General features: G+C 35.2%; 1 protein-coding gene across 37 annotated transcripts in view; it reads left to right on the forward strand.

The window, feature by feature from the left end:
• Positions 1-20479, forward strand: part of ABI3BP (ABI family member 3 binding protein) — a 168334-nt gene that overhangs the window by 104844 nt on the left and 43011 nt on the right. For 16 of the 37 annotated variants that reach the window (XM_069785638.1, XM_069785647.1, XM_069785649.1 and 13 more), the window contains 16 exons: positions 3524-3592; positions 6342-6389; positions 6881-6955; positions 8597-8644; positions 9148-9222; positions 10752-10799; positions 11681-11755; positions 12552-12626; positions 13312-13359; positions 13921-13995; positions 14680-14754; positions 16272-16346; positions 16989-17060; positions 17542-17616; positions 19241-19315; positions 19800-19874. In XM_069785638.1, coding sequence (XP_069641739.1) covers positions 3524-3592; positions 6342-6389; positions 6881-6955; positions 8597-8644; positions 9148-9222; positions 10752-10799; positions 11681-11755; positions 12552-12626; positions 13312-13359; positions 13921-13995; positions 14680-14754; positions 16272-16346; positions 16989-17060; positions 17542-17616; positions 19241-19315; positions 19800-19874 — 1083 coding nt within the window. The remainder of the gene's footprint in view (positions 1-3523; positions 3593-6341; positions 6390-6880; positions 6956-8596; positions 8645-9147; positions 9223-10751; positions 10800-11680; positions 11756-12551; positions 12627-13311; positions 13360-13920; positions 13996-14679; positions 14755-16271; positions 16347-16988; positions 17061-17541; positions 17617-19240; positions 19316-19799; positions 19875-20479) is intronic. The other 21 variants (XM_069785651.1, XM_069785661.1, XM_069785648.1 and 18 more) reach the window with 18 other exon arrangements.

Raw genomic sequence — 20479 nt, forward strand, 5'->3', positions numbered from 1 at the left:
TTAGAAACTTGTGTCATGACAGCAGTTGTCACCTTTCCTTAACAGTGAATCAAAATAATGAAGAATATGTGCCAAATTTACACTTGATCACTGACATACTAATGATCCACTTTGGGTCAAAGAGAATTCCTGAAAGTTAATTTTGGCTCTCATTCTTTATAAGACTTTTGTACTCTTTCTGGTAAAGTATTTGTCTTTTTGCAGTGGAGCAAAAAACTTCATTAAAAAAAAAAGAAAGGCATAAGCAACCTTCAGTTTTTCCAACCAACCAACTGTACATTCAGGTGAAAGTTTGCAGCTTCATTCTTCTTGATATTTGGGCAATTGAAGCTGTTGCATGAAAAAACAGTTCTTGCTGCCAATGCAATCGTGGCCAACCATTGTGCTCACTTGTATTATTGTTAGCATTAATCTGTCTAAATGTACTAAGCTCTCCATTTTTCAGGAAATGAAATTATAATTAATTTTCTACCATGCATCCAACTGCACTGTAACATTTTCTTTCCAGAAAAGTGCAAGAATAGCTCTTTATAATGAACCCCTGTAGATGCATTATAAATTTGTACTCGCTTGTGCCTCTAGTACAAAATGCTAGTTCTTCGTATGCGTCCATGCATTTCCATTTGTGTGATATGGGACTTTTGCAAGAGAACTGCAGAACTGTTTTAAAAACAAATAAGCAGAATTTATCTTTTGTAGAGGAGGATCTCAACTGCCTAGTATTTGTTAATTTCCATAGTCTCAATAAAGTACTGAAGATAAGATAGAGTAATGTTAGATAGATCAGTGCATACATGTAGTTGTTCCTTTTAGAATCTTCTCTCCCTTACCAGGACTATGAGGGTCCTGGAAGGACTTCTAAACATGCGTTTTCTGAAATATAGTCATACCAGAGAACCATGCTTTCTCAGCCTTTGAAAACTCTGCTTGATAACTTGGTGCATGTCTTACTATTTTCTGTCCTTCAAAGTCTCAGGTACCTGGCTGCTTGGTGCTTACAACCCAATAATCTGATAAGTTGTTCAATAATATCAAGAGTAAAGAGTAACTTTTATGTCAGAGTCTTCTTATATTGTCTGGGAGTTTTATTTAGATGCTCTGCTTTCAGAAAGGTCAGAGGAAATGAAAGACATTATTCTCTCATCATCATTCTGAGAAATCCAGCTCCCAGTTCAACCTTTTCTTTTTGTCTAGAAAAGTCTACATGAAATGTGAATTATATATCTATTAATGAACTTTTTTTAAAATAGGCTGAGAAGAAATCATTACCAGAGATTTTCAGAATCTCTTTAGGATGGGAAGGAGAATGGCACTGTTGAATTTTGTTTGAAAAACAAAGACATGAAAAAGAAAAAACAGATCCAAGTGATTTAAGATTAATCACAAAAACATGGTGCAATGAATATATGGCCCTAGGTTAGTTTTGGAAGAATGGGCAAAGTACCTGTCTTGTAGGTTAGTATGCTTGTTACTGGATTTCCCTGCTTAGATGTAGAGCACAGTGTAGTGCTAAGGCATGATACTTTATGCAGTACTTAGTGCTCCCAGGAGTAGAAAAGCAGTCTCCAGTTATTAAATAGGTAAGAATTCCCTGCTGATCTTTGTCATGACAGAGCAATACTTCCACATGTGGCGGTTCAGAGAAGAACTTGGCGAAAAACAGGCATCCTACTAGTGAATGATTTTTCCATAGCTGCTATATATTCTCATTCTTCACCTTTTGACCCCAATCAGTACCAGAGCCCTGTGGTTGGGAGCAAGAGCTGATTGCATTGGCTGGGGTGTTTTGTTGTTTTTTTTTTTCTTTTTAAGAGAACTGTGCTGTCACTTCATGTGAGCCACTTCATGCATTATCATTTTCAATAACATGGCTTAAAGGGGATTGTCTTGAGGAGAGATTTACCTACCCAGAGAACGTTAGTTTAGTGATCCAATTCCCAGAGAACATAGGAAAACTTCAAAATTGCTCTCTGTCAGAATTTTTTTTTCAACTTTTTAGTTCCCAGTAAAGCTTCTCGTTCCAAACCTAAAGTCTTTTTGTATCCAGAATAGCCCATGACAATGCTGGGTAATTGCTGTGTCCTTTCACAGAATCACAGAATGGTTGAGGTTGGAAGGGAGACCTCTGGAGTTAGTCTGGTCAAGCCCCCTGCTCAAGCAGGGCCACCTAGAGCTGGTTGCCCAGGACCATGTCCAGACAGTTTTTTAGTATCTCGAGGGATTGAGACTCCACAACCTCTCTGGGCAACCAGTTTACAAAATTGCCCAAATTATTTGTCCTGAAGACATTTGGGGGTATTTTGCTTTCTTAGAGTGGTTACAATAGTATCAAATACATCAATGATTAACTATTAAAAATGCTAGTAAATAAATGAGGGAAGATTTAAAATTCTGAATGAAATATGTCAGTTCCTTTATTCAGTCTTTTAAACTTAAACACAGTCCCCCCCAGATATAATCCCCTCATCATAAACCTTCAGGCAGGGAAATAAAGACTTTTAAATTAATAAATTAATTTTATGTCTAAACTGATGGAGTTTTGGAAGTTTTAGATCTCAGATTTTATTGTATTTAAAAGTTTTAAGGTAACTTCCTCAAAATGAGTGTACTTGTGACTTAAAATGTTTGTGAACTTCAACATGACAATTTGTCAGTATGTCCAAAAATAAAGTTTGAGGCATGTTGTACAATATTCATCAATCATTTTTTCTTTCCTGATTAAAATCTGTAACATGATAAAGAGAGAGAGAGCACCAGGAGGTATAGGTAATAAAACATAGGCTGAGATCAAAGCAGAGTGAACAAGTGAAGTGTGAAGGTTTGGATAAGCACATTGATTACTTAATGATTATAGATATATTTAGAAATGAAAATGGACTCCAATCGTAAAGTCATGCTAATACTAAACAATTCTACCAACATTGTCTTCAAAGTTCTTTATATTTTTCAGAGTCTTTGGAGTTCTTTCCTTTCAAACCTAATTAATTACTCTGGGTAGAGATGGGAAGGTTTTTAACTTGATTATCTAATGTGCTGTAGCACTAGATAACCTACTGGGATCTTCATCCTTATTTTCTGTGACTTTGCAGTTATTTAAACCTGAAATATTTCGCATCTAACCTTTGCATCACAGTGGAAGAAACTCAGGAAAATTAATAGAAAGATTTGCCAAAGAAAAAAGATTTCTCTGGAACCGTTTCTTTTCAGTGGTCTACGGCCATAAAGAGGAAAAAAAAAAATTGTCAGGAAAACAGGAAGATGAAGACTTGGGGAGCTTCTCTGCCAGTGGTGTTCCTGTAGCATAAATGCACCTTTTCTTTTCAAAGAGCAACAAAGACCACACAGGGTAGTTACTGTTGCTTAAGAACATTCAGTAAATTTATTACTGACTCAGTGTTTCCATTTGAATAGTGGGGAGGAGGTGGATTTTAATTGGGAAGCAAGAGCAGCTGAGCCATACCAGAAGTTGAGAAATAGGTATAGATGCACTTGTATTTCTCTGAAAAAATTCTCTTTATTCCAGCAGCAACCATTCCGGTGTCAGTTACTACTAGGACTCCCTACACATATGAACGTCCAAAGACTGCAGAGGGTAATAATTGAGTCATCTTTAGTCATTCTTCTTTTCATTGGTCTGCTAATATGTGCAGTTGAAGACACCATTTCCTTTAGGCTTTTTGCTTATTCATATGGGGTCCAAACACAACAAATGGAAGTATAGTCTTGGTGCTTTATTATTCCTCCATGTTTCTAGCATGGAGATAGTGTCTTCTAAAAGACAGGATATCACTTGAAAGGTATCTGATTAGAAGCTTCAATTACATTAGAAGAAGAAAGAAAAATTATTGCAATAATAAAGATTTTATGAAATATAAAAATAATATACTTAATCTTAAACCTACAGACTGCTGAACAATTTCTGCAGAAGGAGGAGTTCTTTGTTGTACATAACCGAGCATTGCTTGATAATTTCTCAAATTTATGGAAAGTATTGCATCTTTTCAATAAATCCATGGAAACTTGTGTTCAATTTAAGAAAAAAAGTAATTCTAGTTTTAGTGAGGAGGAAAGTTTATAAAAGGTAGTGCATGATAGTTACCTTTTTTGGTATGGGAATATATATTTAGTGATGTATTTAATAAATATGTTTTTAATGTAGACTAATAACAAAGGTGTCCTTTGCAGTGAGCCTTGAAATGTTATATCTAATTCAAAGGAAGATTTGAGTCACTGTTTGCATTTACTATGCAGATTGTATTCTGAGAAGCACTTCAAGATGCTTTCAGACGTATAGCTTTGCTCTTTAAAACCTGGATGAAGTCAACTACATATATAATACTTTACTGGATGATGATGGCTTTAAGTCTGTGCTTAAATAATTTGATTAAATAGAATTGATATGTTTTGGTTAATTAGCAGCAAATCACTTCGATTCACTGGTTCCAACTGCAGTAAGTTCTACTTCATAAAGTACTCTCAAAACTCTTCTGATGACCTTGATTTGCCAAGTTCAACATCGGATAACAATGGTTTTTTAGCATTGTTTCTTAGCTCTCTTTTCTTTAACTTTTGGCTAAACTCTTAGAATCTAATTTTGCTGTAGAAGAACATCCAACTATTTGGTTACCCTTTTATTCAAAGGCTCTGTCTGCTTGTTTTGCCCATATCCAATAATTTTTCATGCATTAAACCTACAGCACCGTTTTTTTCTGTGTTCATTCATTGATACGAACTGAAGGTCGTTTCCTAGACTTCATTTCTTCATTGCTGAATGTGAATGTGATTCTTCTGTGGGACACCATTTACTTTCAGCTTAAATACTGGTTTTTACAAACCAAGTTTTTTTCCAGTATTCAAAATCACAGTCCACACATTTGAAGCCCAAATCATCTGCTAAGACCGAAACACCTCAAGCTAAATCTGATAGGGCACTTCTTTTGAAATGGTGTACTTTGAGGCTTGCTATTAGTGCAGAAAGTAAAAAAGTGAAAAATGTCAACTTTTTTTTTTTTTCTTGGAGGAGGGGAGAAGGAAGTCGTTCATTATTTTGGGATAATATTTATACAAAGAAAAACCAAATTCCCTCAGAAAACAATTTGCAGACCTAACAAAGAATTTAATTCTATTCTGAATATCTGAAGGTTTTTTCTCTTTTTAAGAACTCTCTGATTTTTTGAAGGCAACCTGAAAATAAAATTAGTGTTTTATAGAAAAAGACTTCGAGTTTGAATTCTGAAGGTAATTGATGAGCTTGAATAATGGCAAAGTCATTGCAAACCAGGGATATGTAGTAAGCACATTAGAAAGATTAGTAACTAGTTTTAAGTTTGCTCTACAGTACCTGGCCATTGTCAACAGAAAGAAGTTAATGCTGGTTGTTTTGGCTTTTTTTCTCATTTGCAGCAATATTAATACGAGGCTATATTATACTGTGAATGTTAATGGAAGTGTAAGAAATACTGTAGTATCAAAAGCATCAATTGGAAACAAAGTTTATAGTTTTATTTATTGTAAATCCCATTTTTAAAATAGGTATATGTGTAAGAGAGTTTGAGAGATAAGTGAGTATAGGTTGTAGAAAAAGTTCTATCTTCAGGTGTGTATGTCTATATGTTATATGTTACTTTAGTTGTTACTGCCCTGAGAGGGGAGAGTTTATCAATTTATATTATTTTAATATATTTTCTGTATTGCCAGGAAATTTTTATAGATTCTGCAATTTCATAATTCAGGATTGTGATATTTTTTCTTCTTCTTCTTCTTTTCCTCCCCAATTTGTCATAATTTGTGATGAGGAAAAGGACATGATGTATTGGTTTTGTGATCCAAATTATAAGAGGATATAATGAGAAAAAACTTAAGAGGCTTTATCAAAATAAGTTTTTTCAGATAATTATGTAGCTGTACTAATAGCAGCCTTTTAGTCCTGTGCTTGACTGCTCACCTTAGAGGAAAAATTCAACTGTTTCATCATGGTCAGCATGCCACTTTCAAGTAGTAGCAGACTTCAGTTTGGGGATACCTGACGTTTTTGTATACCAAGAGGCCCTTGCTGTCTCTGAGTCAAGATGTGTGATCCTTTCCCTTGCTTGTTCTAGGATTTACTGGTTTCTAACAACATATTCTTGCTTCCATTGAAGTTTGTGCAATTATATTTTTCTTATTGAGCCTGTGTTATTAGGAAGTTTAATTGTCCCTCATTTTAAAAAGTAAAAGTTAATTTGAAGGTCAGCATTACTGTGGTGTAGTATTAGCACCTGGTTTTATACTTAGCAGTGGAGCAATTTTAAGTTTTTTGGAATATGTTCCATATTTACCTTGTCACACTGTTTTTGTTGCAGTCTTGGAACCTATTACACTTAGAATTGAACCACCAAAGTCAACGATAGGTAATGATATTTCCTTGGCAAGCTGTCGTGTTTGCTTTTTTCAGCACAGAAAGCATCACTGAAGTTAATCATCTTACGCATTACGATTGTTTCATTAAAATTCATTTTTCTTCTAGGTAATTCTCTTGCTTGGCATTCATGACAGTTGACTGTATTGCTCTCTTCACAGTTGGAATATCTCCTTTTTTTTTAAGAATACGATGCTGCCAGCTCTGAATCGTCTTTCTCATAATTATGCTTCTCTGTCCTTGTCCCAACTTTTTATGAAAAAAATAAAACCTGAGCTTCATAAATGACTAAAATTCCACTCTCTTGTTTAGCTTCTTGTAAACACGCAGAGAGTATTACCTGACTTTCTTTCCTACTTCCTGTAAAGAGACTTTTTTCCTCTGTTGCAGGTGTGAGGTTTCTGTGTTTGTGTGTTCAGCTTAATATCAGGTACTAATTGCTGTGTAATTTAACCGACTTATTACCCATATTTTCTCTTCCAGCTCCAAAGGAGACTCCACGTATTCCTTCTAAACCTAAAACTTCACCTAAACCTCGTATCCCACAAGCCAAAGATGGTAAACTGCTTTGTGTGATTATTTCTAATACAGTTTATATTGGATCGAAACATATTTCTTAGCAGCTGTGGAGTTATCTGAGCCAGTTAAAACATAATGGGGTTCTGTTCTGCTGTGTTTTCAGTGATTTATTTGCAGTTTTCAGGAGTAGTAACATTCACTAGGTATTTTTCATCATGCAAAAGAAAAAATCTCTGCTACTTCATGGCAGCAGGATGAGAAAATTGTTGGTAAACTCAGATTACAGTGGTAACTAAAGCAAATACCTAGCAATTAAAGCATATATTATGGCTACTTTGGTGGTACAATTCTTTCTCACATTGCTTTGCATTGTTAGAATAAACACATTTCCCTTTGAAGTCACAATTACTTAATTTCATGACATTATTGTTTCCTGCATGAATGAGTAAATTACCCAGTGCATAGTTACTATTTGTTTATAAATATTAATATTTATTAGCGGTAATGGTCATTTATGCCGTATTCCAAAATACTGGATTTTTATACTATGTCATTAAACATGAATGCAGTTTAATTCAGCGGTAGGCAGAAAAAATTACTCTCTGTCTTTTGCTATCCAGTTGATAATATTAACAGAAGATTACAAGAGTATCAAATATCAACATATGTTATCTTTTGGTAAATGTGAAAAATTTCATGATAATCACTTTACTGAAGATCTTTAACTTGTAGACATGGAGCAATATTTTTGACAGCTGATGTTATCTATTAAATATGATTTCCTCATGTTTAAAACAGTGAAAATCCTTGTTCTTTCATAATTTTTTAACCATGGCAGCTGGTTGTAAAACACTGTTTCTGAACTACAACTTAAAATGCAGCTTCTCATAAACTCAGTTTTTACCTCTGTGGCCATTTTTCATTATTATGGTAGTCTGGCCTTCTCAAAAAATGGTTTTGTCACACAAATGTTACAAGTTTGTACTGTTCTGTGGTTTTTTTTAAAAAAAAGAAAAAGACAAACCCAAAAGTTACTGTTTCTTCAAGAATCTATAATATACAGAACTTTTTTTACAGCATCATCCACTTACCTTGTGATTGTCTTAAAAGATCCGAAGAAAATTTTTTTTTTGCCCACACAGAAGAATTGACACAGAGAGGGATACCACCATTTCTATTGTGCCTGTTTCTAATGTAAGAAATGCAAGAAAGTAGCATCAATTTCACATCCTTACACCCCGTAAACACCCAGTTTTATTTTAGATCCATACCAGTTCTGAGCTGAAACATGTGACCATGCAATGCAATACACCATAATGCCCTTTAATAATATAGCATCCAGAAAACAATCTTGTGGTCTCTGGTGCCAATTGTATATATAAACTGCATTTGAAATACACCACAAAGGGAAGAGATTTGTATCCCTAAAAATCCATTTTCTGAATAAGGGAGTGGTACATATTTGGATATCTTATTGAAGCACATGGGAGAACTAAGCTCATGTTATGTTTCAGCTTACACTGCTTTCTCAGAGACTTTGTTTAATATAACAGGTTTTATATGAGGTAGTATAAAAAGTATATAATTCAAAATCCACTTCCTAGACGAGTAATAGTAACTGTAAGTGGAATTATTCTCTTCAATTTTCATAATAGCTTTTATGTTTTTTTTCTGATACAGTCCTGGAATCTGTAACACTTAGAACTGATCAACTAAAACCAACAATAGGTAACAGTTTTACCTACAGGGACCATCACATTTAGCTTTTTTCTCAGTATAGACCAAGCATCACACGTACATCTCCATTGTACTCCACTGTCTTAATTTTTTACTATTAAATTTAGTCCTTCTGTACCTTTTTTTTGTAATTTTTCACTAACAATTCATAGTCATCTTGTTTGGCCTTTCTCACACAAATATGTTCTGTAAAGTGAATGGAAGCACCATGATCTACCTTAGACTACGTGCCTCTATACTAAGTTTCTGTCATGTGCTGCTTCATCTGTTATACTAGTCCATCCACACTGGCCTTGCTTTATGTTATCCTGTTACAGAGGTTCTCCATCAGCACTATTTCTTTGTATACCAGACGTTCATACTTCTCCATTACTCATACAAGCATTTTGTGTTTCCAGAAGGTCCCAAAGGCATTTGTTCTTTTTTAATATTATGCCTTCTGTCAGTCTCAGTTCTTGAAAGATTTTAATAGTTGCATTTTATTATTTTTTCAGTTCCAAAAGAAACACAGCGTGTTCCTTCCAAACCTAGAACATCACCAAGCTCAGAGGTGCCACAAACCAAACCTGGTAGGTACATTGTTTCTTTATCTTATCACACTGATGTGTGTATCTTACGAATTCTACTGTGATCAGTGGAGCTTCAGATTTATATGTATCCCTTGGGTCTATATGTTGGAGCATTCTTTGAGGGATAAAATACAGTATCACATGTCATGACATGTGGAATTTACAAGCAACCTGGTAATTTTAAAATCTCTTATCTTCAGTTCTTTTTTACATTTTAAGTCACTGCAACAGTGGACATTTTCTGTGCAGTTGTCAGTGAAAATAGGTCTTTCCTGTGTGAATTTGCATGGGTTTTGGGAAAGTAACAGGTGAGAAGGAGGGATGTCATTGCAAAGAGGAAAGGTTTTTTCTGTATTTCTCAAATTGTGTACTTGTTTCGTCTTTCCCAGGCACAATCATTTATTTATACTTTTCAGTTCACTTTTGCATAGCCCATATGTTGTTCAGGGATTTAAGAATGTGTAATACTTTCTACAATGTTGTTTACACAGCTTGGTATAGAGCAATATACAACCGTGGGCTAATTAAGGATGGAGGAAGAAAGTTATACAACTCACACTAGCAATTGCATGAGGCATTGTCATGGGTTGACCCCAGTCAGCAACTAAGCATCAGCTAGCCACTTGCACATTCCACCCCACAGTGGGTTGGAGGAGAGAATCAGAAGAGCAAAAGAGAGAGAAAAAAATCATACTTCAAGATAAAGACAGTTTAACAAGTGAAGGATAAAAAGGGGGAAAAAAACAAGTGATACAAAGGCAACCACTCATCACATCCCACCAGCAGACCAATGCCAGTCTAGGAGCCTTTGGTCCTTTGGAAAGACTACCCCCAAGTTTTGTTGTTAAGCATGACATTATGTGAAGTGGAATATCCCTTTGGTCAGTTTGGTTCAGCTATCATGGCTGTGTCCCCTCCTAGCACCTTGCCCACTCCCAGCCTACTTGCTTGGGGGCAGAGTGAAAAACAAAGCCCTTGATGCTGTAACAAGCGCTATTCAGCAACAGCTAAAACATCGGTGTGTTATCAACACTGTTCTGGTCATGAATCTAAAACAGAGTACCATAGGGGCTGCTATGAAGAAAATAAACTCCACCCCAGCCAGACTCAGTATGCGTATCCAACGTATATGCAGTATTAGATGGTACTGCTGGAGAAATGGACAGGTAGATGACAACTAAGGTTCATTTTTCCCCCCAGTAAGTCTGCACCTATTGTCTGAATCAAAACCTTGAAATAAGTCAGGAAAGTGTGCAAAGTTGAAGGTGAAAAACCACCCACAATTTCTTTGTGGCTTACTACAAAATCTTCAGATTTATATTTGGGCTCTGTTCTGTATTAGAACTATTACCTTGAACTGGAGGCAATTCTGAGCAGCATAATATTCTGATGTGTATTGAGTTTCAAGGAGGAGTGACCATCTGTTACTTGCTGCAGCAGGGATGGTATGATCATTGTGGAGGTAGCGATTGTAATGTTTTGATTGTTCTTGGTAATATTTGTTTTTGTTTTTTCTCATGCTAATGCAGTTCTGGAACCAATTATGTTGAGAACTGAGAAACCGAAGTCAACAGTAGGTAATGATACTCTTTTCCTTGAACAGTCATGTTGCCTTTCCTCTTCAACACAAATCATTAAGAGTAGGCCTGCAAAAATTTGTCACCTTTCTTTGTATGTGCCTTAATAATTTAAGTCAAGATTCTCTGTCTCTTTTCTTATTTTCTACAAAACAATTGAGGAAGATCCTTGTGCCTTTCCAGTTGTTATGCACATGACATAGGGCAATTTCCTTCAATATTTAATGATAAGAGACAAGATGGCAGATCATAACAGGGTCCAAACTTAACAGGTTCTCAGTCATACTGTAGAGGTGGCACTGTTGTAGTTAGTCATGTGGTTTGAGTGAGCAGAGCTGCATGCTGCAAGTTCTCTTTCTCTGCTTTCCTTCTCTTCCAGTTTTACTAAATGAAATTCAGTCCTTCAGAGAGGTCTGAAAAATAATTCTGTTTCACTCAAACCTCAATTCCACTGACAAACAGAATCACTTCAGTGATCTTTGGGTCATATGATTCCTTGGGGCAGATCCATTTGACTAAGGCATTTTTATTATTTGAATCTGGTACTGCAGATCATTCCAATACAACCTCCGTTACAGAGCAGTGGTGTCTTTCTATTTGAAGCTACTTATTTTCTTTTCCTCCTCTTTTATTTTTTTAAGTCCTCTTCTTAAATAGAACCAGTAATTCTGTCCCATGCTTAGTTGATGATATGTCACAGAAGATTATTTCTTTTGTCTATAGCCTGATTTTGTTCCAAAAAAGCTTTCTCTTTTGCATCACTTCCATAGAATATCTTTGGTTCAAATCTTTGCTCTGTTTTTGTTGACTGTTATGGGTGGTAGTGGACACTGATACCTCGGAAAATTTTAGTACAGTGTAACCCAGTTTCTTTCTTTCAGCTCCTAAAGATACACGTCATGGGCCTTCCAAACTGAAAACATCACCCAGTCCACACGTTCCTCCAACTAGAGCAAGTAAGCTTATCAATATTTTGCTGTTTAGTGCATGAAAGTTCATCAGTTTGAAAATTGTCAAAATTTATGAGTTCTCTGAAGGTACACAGATACTTATTGAATAGGCTGTGTTTTACTGTCATAATCGAATTTTGCTGCATAGCTGTCATGGAACAAGATAAACAACTACATATTTATACATGTCAGTAATTTGTATAATGGTAGGGATGTGGGGGTTTACACTTATCTTGAGCCCTTGCACATAGGAAAATTTGCATCTTAATTTCCATATAATGTGCCAGAGGTATTTGTATTTTCTAATTACTCATTTACAAGTGTAAGATTACAGTATTTTCCTGTTCCCAAAACTTTGCAAATAGTTCAGTCCATTTTAAAATTAGTGGTAAATTTCCATGTTTCTTCTGCTTTGACTGCTCTGCTGGAGATTTTTTTTTAATGCAAAGTTGATTTAAATGAGCAGCAGATTTTTGGAATATGAAACACTTGAGAAGCACAACTAGGGGAACTGTTAGAACTAGAGCAGTTTACTAGGAAGAAAGCTCTGTTTGATAGAGCTGAGAGGAGTGGAGATTTAATCCAATACTGCACTGTTACAGTCACTTTGTCTTTAGTCTCTGCACTAACATAATATTGATTTCATTGGCAGGAGATCTCTTTGTGATTATTTTCAAATGGAAGAATTATTTCCTAAAAAATTTCTTCGCAGAAAATTAATCTCCGGTCTGGAAAATTAAAAGACTTGCGTATTGAGACATCCTCCTCAATAACGTGTTCAAAACTTTGCTCATCTTCACAGGTCCGAAAGAAAGTCGGCGAGTCCCTTCCAAGCCCAGAGCATCACCAAGTCCAGATGTACCACACACAAAACCTGGTAAATACATGGTTGTTATGTTGTGCTTGACTATTAAGGGTTTCTTTTCAGTTGTCTTTCCTCAATGAATCAAGTGTTGATTAACATCTCTTCATATTACAAACAAATAGATTTTCTAATGATCATTAAATACATGTTTAAAGGAAGATAGAGCTGATTTGTTTTTTTAATGGCTGAGTTTTGATCAGTTGTATATGCTTTTCAGCCACGTGACAGCTATCATTGGTGAATAATCTGCATAGCAGGGTAGACAACGTACAAACATTATAAGAATGTTCTTGGAAGAAATTGCATCTCTTCTGTGCCTATCAAAAGATGCTTAGAGAAAAACATATTTGAGGCCCTTCGTGTATGACTCTAAATATCTGTCACTCAAACCACTCATATGTTTGTGTGCCCGGTTAATAGAATTTGACCCTTAAAAGTGTACTTAGTAGGGATTTACATACTAGCGAGCTGCCAAACCTCTGTAACTCCTGATGGTTCTGAAAGCATCAGATGAACTCCCTTTTGAGTGAGTGTATATTCACTAATTCCACCAATAAATAATATTTAAAAAACCCAAACAAACAAATTTAAGAATGTGTTCCAATTTGAAAAGAAAATCAGTCACATAAAAGGGAGTATTTTTACCCTTTTCCTTGTACTTACCACTAATTATGTGTACATTCTTGTTTTTATGAAGTTTTGGCACCTACTGCATTTACAGTTCAACAACCAAAGACAGCGACAGGTAAAAATGTTACCTTGAGCTGGTCATTATTATTTTTTCCCTGCTGCCCCCCGGACCACAGATTATATATATATTATTAGTCTGTTTTTCACGTCATCTGTTTGTAGTTTCGATTTGTTTTCTTTTCTACCTATTGAACTTAATTCTACTCTGTTCCAGGTATTGAAAGTTTCCTAGCTGTTTTGTTGTCTTCACAGAAAATTTCTTTCACTCTCACACACATTGTAATTCCTTTGACACGTGTAAGAGACAAGCATGCCACGGGTATTGCAGTTATGAGCTCTGAAATACAGATGGAAACATGTCCACTACAGTTGTGTCTGTTCTTCCAGTTTTTGTTGCTCAACTCCAGATTTTCCTTACTTGATCAATTTTCCACCCATATTTTCATCATGATTTTCTTTTCTCTTTGAATTCCTGTATGTATCTGTCACTCAATTTTTCAGTCGCTCATGTAAGGATCTTGTTTTTCTTTGTAAGCACGAGGCATGCAGTGCCTGTGCAATAACCCTGTCCAATTTCTAAAGAGTATAAACCCTTAAAACAGGTCTTTTCTTTCAGCTCCTAAAGAACCACAACATACTCCCTTTAAACCTAAAGCAGCTCCCATCCCAGATGCTCCACACAGCAAGCCTGGTAAATTATCTGGTCTTTTGTAAAGCTGCGGTTGATAATTGAGCAACTGCTTTCAGGGTGGGCAGTGGGGGGAGTTGTCAACAGTACATTTGCTGTTACCTGGGTATAATTCTAGCTTAAGAAACCTCTGCAATGCTGCACTGAAGTCATACCACTGATGGAAACTACAACAGTTCAGGATTTTTTTTTATATTATGCAGATATTACCAGAAGAAGAAATAATAGTGACCTGTATGTTGAAATCAATGACAAAAAGTTATTCACAGCTTATATCTGAGCAACACACTTCAGTTATTTGCACCATGTAGGAGAGAAGCCTCTTAAAGCTGTTACAGTGCTTTTCCTTTATATACACATTTTCATCCAGATTAGACTGAGGATTCCCTTCAGTTGTATTTCAGTTAGGAGACTCCTCATCATAAATCTAACTGACCTCTATAAGATAATCAGTGATTTCACTGAAGGGTTGTTATTGTTGTTTTTTAAGTATCTGGATGTTAAAAACAAACAAAAAAATGAACTCTTTGTAACCATAAATCTCTAGGGTAAATGCCCATTGCTGTTTTAAAACATCCCTTTCCTGGTATATATAGTACGGTGCTGAAGGGGGTTTTTTATGGGGGAGGGAGAGAAGGGGAGAGTCTCTTCATTATTCTGAGCATTTATCAACATTTTTTCCAACAGAAATAATTCCAACCTTCCGTGAACCAGATACTACTATGATTCCTCATATTCCTGAAAGAACAAAGGCAACACTGGGTAATCATGTGTATTTCATTAATAATTACTCTATTTTCCATTCTTGTTAGAGAAGATCTTCTTAGAGAGAGCTCATTACATGATACTAAAAACTAATAATGAAGTTTTGCTCTGCTTCTAGTTACTTGTTTGCCCTTTGGTCTTGATAAGGGTAATAACACATGAGCTCATTTACTTTTGAAGGTTCTTTTCCTCGTCTTCTAGCCTTTCCAGCAGGATGGTGTAATTCCTTCAGATGTTATATATTTTCCAGTAAAATGGGACTTTATTTAAAGTGCAGGTAGTGATTCCTGTAATTTCTGCATCTGAGGTATGGATACTGTCATCCTAAAATACTTTTGTGCTTCACTCCTCACGGTATAATTTTACAGAAGAGAATTGCAGGAAGATGTTAAGGTATCAACTATAGCAAAACATACACCAAAACAGACCAGCTATGTGATCCTCCAAATCAAATACTAGTTGTTAAAGCCATCTTCTTTGCTAACTTTGAGTCATCCATGTTGGGAAAACTTGCTTAAATATATGAAACATTAGCTGAGAATTATTTCTTCTTAACATAAATGTCAGATGTGGACCAAATACGGTCAATTAATCCAAGCAGTATTGGGCAGCAGGAAGAATTGCTTGAGCAATCTTTGTTAATAATCAGTTCTCTGTCCCTCAGTTTCAGAGACAGACATTGACCATAATTTTCTGAGAATGAAATGGTATCATTAATGAAGTATTAGTAGCCATTTAATAATCTTTGAACTATGTTTTTTCTTTCTGAGGAATAGGAAATGAAAAATACTTTTCATCATGTTTCTATTTTAATATATATTCCCTGTATGCATTGATACTCAGGTTAGTATTCATTTGGTATTTCTCTATATAGCCTTATGAAGTTTATGTGCCCTGTCATACACATTTGGGGCTACCTGGTGCAATATTCATATGCAGAAAATGGTTCTTCAGAGCAAGGGGGATGAAGAATGCACAGGCTAAGGCAGATATTTTGAGGACCTCTCACATTGGTGTGGATCACAGACTAGCAAGTGCTAAGATAACCTTTTCTAGTAAATGATTCCTATGTGGCAAGAATTTTTAACTGAACAGTATGAAGATAGCAAGATTGAATAGTTCCCACATAAGAACAAAGAAGTTAATTTATAAAAGAAGTCTGATACGAAGGGTCCACTCAAAAATATATCTTGTCCTCAGATACTCGTGTATGGCAGATGTGGAAGATGTAGGCTACTACTGTCTATTTTTGTCCCATTACTTTACTGTATGCTGTTCACTTCTTCACTGTTTCATCCAAAGCTACAAATTTGTATATAATTTTGGGAAATCTGTGTCAGCAGCTATTTAATTTGTTTTCCTTTCTTTGCAGGAATTCCAACTGATTGATTTTCAGCTTTACCCTTACATAACTTGCCTTATTACAGATCAGATCGTACTTATGTTCCTTGTGTACTATGAAAGCAGTGTGTTTTTTCAATTATTGTTCCGGGTGCTGTTTGTTTTTATTTCAGCTCCAACTGAAAAACAGTTCATTCATACCAAACCAAAAACATCTGAAAAACCAAGAGTGCCACACACCAAACCTGGTAATGGAGTCATTCTTTTAATTTTGTGTGTTTGTGTTTAATCATTCTTTCCCTTAGCCTCGGGTTTAGTGCTTTTTAACAGAATTGTTCGTAGCTTGTTTTGTGCTGAAACAAATGCATTAAAATTAAGTCAGTCAATCCAAAATATGCTAAAACTACACTGAAAATAATAGTAGGATTTGTAGTATAGCATCAAAAATGTTCTTCCTCCTTTCTATTACATATAGCTAAATGATGACTGAAATGTAGTAATGCGGGTGTTGACAAATTTCAGTGGCTAGATAGGCTGAGTTCTCTCTGATTACTGCCTGGCAATGAGATGCTTCTCTGTGAGCACTTTTTTTTTTTAATCCATAAGATGCAGCAGAACTCCTTTGTAATGTGCTTGTACAGTTAGCAACTGACATTGTGTGCTATACTGAAACAAAAGTAGTCTTAAAAATAGTTACAGTGGGCTGTGTCTCTTCCCATTTTTCTTATAGAAGAAATGTATAAGAGAAGTTAATAGAAAGATAATAATATCTGCTAAAAATATTCTGCTACTCTTTGGGGCATTTTGAAAGTTTTAGAAATAGTGCAAATGCTACTTTGCTTCTGTTACAGTTTAATATTCTAAGATTCTTCACATTTTCTCCTTAACAGCAATACATCAGACAACTCCACAACCAATTATTACAAAATCTACTACCACTGAGCATTCAAAGGCAACAATGGGTAAATAAGTTTCCTTAAAGTTAAAATGTAGGTGTGTTTAATTTTTCAATGGAGAAATTTCTAGAGAACATGCTCTGGTGTGGTATTTTGTGTAACATCATTCCACTATCCTTCATTCTGCATATACACATGCATGTTTCTTAATACAATGAGTCTCAGTTCTGTCCTAGAAGTAAAGCACAAATAACCTACAGCTCCTGTCTGGTCAGAAGCCTGTATTTGTCAGATCTCCAACCAAAGTCATTGGTCTAATTTTTATTTTAGAGCAAGAATTTTAGCCACTAACTCATCTTATCCTACAGCGCAGTGCTAGAACTTTTCTGTGTTTTGGATAGTCATTTTGTTTCAGGTTCCAGAAAGCCATGGAATTGTTATTGTCTTTTTTTCAGGCATTTGAGGCATGCATTTTCTGTGGGCTAAATATGGCATTGGATCATGACTCCAGAAGAATACAATAATAATCTTTTTCCTCTTCTTTCAGCTCCAAAAGAAACACTGCTCATTCCTTCCAAACCCAAAACATCTGTTGGGCCAGAAGTACCACAGACTAAACCTGGTAATTTAAAGTTTTTAACTTTAAAAGTGTTACTGTGGCACTGCCTTAGTTACACTTTCTGCTGTCATTCAGTACTGCAGTCATGTGACATGCATGATATGTAGACAGAAATTAGTATCATTGTTCAAATCAGAGTATGTTAATAAATTATATCAAAGAGAATGCCCAAGAATTGCATTTCCATGGAGAGCAGAAGTTAAAATGGTTGGATTTTTCAACATTTGTTTATTGAATTGGTGGGTAGTAGCCATTAAAAATGTGAGGAATTCTATTCATTTTAATAAAAATACACTGCTGTAACCAGCTTCACTAAGTTCTTTTCTTTTGTGGGATTTTATTACCCTAAATACACTTGCTTCAATTTCTCAAATACTTTTGAAACTCAAGATTACAGAATCTCAGTCCAAGATAGTTAGATGCTAAGAATATAGTTACCTTCTTCCTAGCAGTGATTTTTGCAATAGCTACAGTAGATTCAGGGATGCATAGTTATAATGAAGGGTGGTGATACCTCACCTTTACCCTGGGTGTGAACTATTTGCATAAAAATTCCTAGGTAGGAAGGTTACAGGAAAAAAAAAATTGTTAGGGGAGGAGTGACAACATGATTATAAGAAACAGCAGCTCCTAATCTTTCTTATTCTCTGATCTAACCTCCAAACTGATAATATTTTAGTTTTAGGCAAATAGGTTAATGAATAGTTTCATCATTGCCCCCCTTTTTTCCCTTAGACTTCTAACCCTTTGTATGTAGCCCAAAAGAATTTAAGTAGGGACCATATTCATTCAAGAACTGTAGATATATATTACTATGAAAATGAAAGTGAACAGTCCAGGAAAAAGATGTATTTTCTAAAGGCCTTATTTTGAAAGGCTTTCTGTTAAGTAACCAAGTTAGATTCTAAGTCTCAGTTGAGTAAGAGCTATTTCCAATCATGTCATAGTTTACAAGTGCCATGTTTTGGTACTACTACAAGGTTAGTTTTAGGCAAAGAATTTTAGAAAACAGAATTCATAGGTTTATTCTTTTCCTTTTAAATTTTAAATCATTTTAATGATGTATATACAAAATAAAGTACTGTTAGGAAAGTTGTTAAAAACAAATGGCACTATTTAGCCACTGCCCTTTATGCTAGTAAGTTGGTTACTTTCCAGCTACTATATTTTAACCTTATTTCTGAAAGAGAAAGAGACACGTAGTGTGTGTCTCTGCCTGTCAGTCTTTCCTTTTCATCTAGTAACTTAGACATCTTTCACTAAATTCAATCAAATTTGAATGAGGGAAGAATGTCTGAAAGATAAATACATTACTACAAGCTTTTAGAAATTTTTTAGGGAAGTTGCAAATTAGTATACCAGTGTGAGAGAAACCAAAGACTGTCAGAACTCCACCTTTAGGGCGTATGTTCTGAAGTTGGTGGGAGCCCAGCAGAATAGTTGCACTGTCTGGCTGTCAGCATGAAAACACATCCAGACTAATCGGAACATGTGTCTGTCTCATGTCTGTTAAAATTGTCTTAGCAGATGTGTAGATAGGTTTTTAGGAAACAGAGGACACAGATCCTTAATGAAATCCAACTTCTTTAATTTCACTTCTCACAGAACAATGTTTTATTTCTTGTAGCTCCAAGGGCAACGCACCTGGGATCAATTAACCTTATAACAGTTCATGTTGTTGATGGGTCCAAAATTACTTTGGGTAATGAGAATATTATGTCAGTTTATTTTTCATAAAACTTTACTTTCTCTGCTTTTGCTATATGGCTAAAATTACACTTTAATCAACAGAAATACCTTAATATATCTTTATGTCTTGTTCAATTGTTAATCCCATTCCAGTGCATGTACAAAATGTTGCTGGTTTTAATTTTCCAGCCATTTTTTTTTCATGCAATTCTTTCTAGAAATAAGTACTTCGTGTACAAGGCTGAAGCATCATATGAAGATGCATTACCTGATCATCTCTTCTTCTTTTGTCTGACTTACTAATGATATATATCTTCCCAGTCTTGAAAAGTCTTTTATCTGTAAAAAAAGCATGATTTTTGACCATTGTTTCTAGCACTGACTCTTTTTGTTTATGGTCTGCACAAAGACAGTTTGCATTTCCTTTCCACCTGTGGTACCTTCTGCTTAAAAGGAAATAATTTGCATTCGATAAGCAATAATATCTCCACTTTCAGTTCCCAATGAAACATACCAGATTTCACCCAAGCCCAAAACTGCTCTAGCAACCGAAATTCCACAGTTCAATACAGGTAATTTTTAGGATTTTCTTAAGTTGTTGTATTGAGAGTCTGTAGATCTTAAGTAGAATCAATATGGTTTAAGTTTTAATGGTCTGTTCATTATTAACTTTAAAACTATTTCAGATATATAACATGAAAATTTATTTTTCCCCTTATCAAATGTTTTTTGTACATTGCTCTGAAAATCAAGGTTTAATCACTGTTGCCACAGAGATGATACGAAGCTTTCAAACAGTGTTAGTGCTGTGTATTGGATCCTCAAATACATAGTGTTGCAAACATAAATGTAACTGACTTCCATGTTTTTCCTTATAAAATACTAAAGCTAAATCTGTAAAACTTTTCCCAAATATAAATGTCAAAAATGAGTAGTATGTTCTTTCCTGCGTAAGTATTTTCTCTGACACTTCAGAGAGGCTGGATTAAATGTTGTGGATAGAATGGTTATTAGATTCAAATATCAAATAGCTAGCTCTATTTATTTAAAAAATTGAGTTACGGAAGTTGATAATTTGGCACAAGATGACAGTGACTACTGCTTATACTTTCAGTGTGATTCACACAGATTCTGTAACAACTAAAATATCAAAATAATTTGGCAAGTGAAAGGTGAC

This window comes from Haliaeetus albicilla, chromosome 6 (assembly GCF_947461875.1).
Source record: "Haliaeetus albicilla chromosome 6, bHalAlb1.1, whole genome shotgun sequence".
NCBI lineage: Eukaryota > Metazoa > Chordata > Aves > Accipitriformes > Accipitridae > Haliaeetus > Haliaeetus albicilla.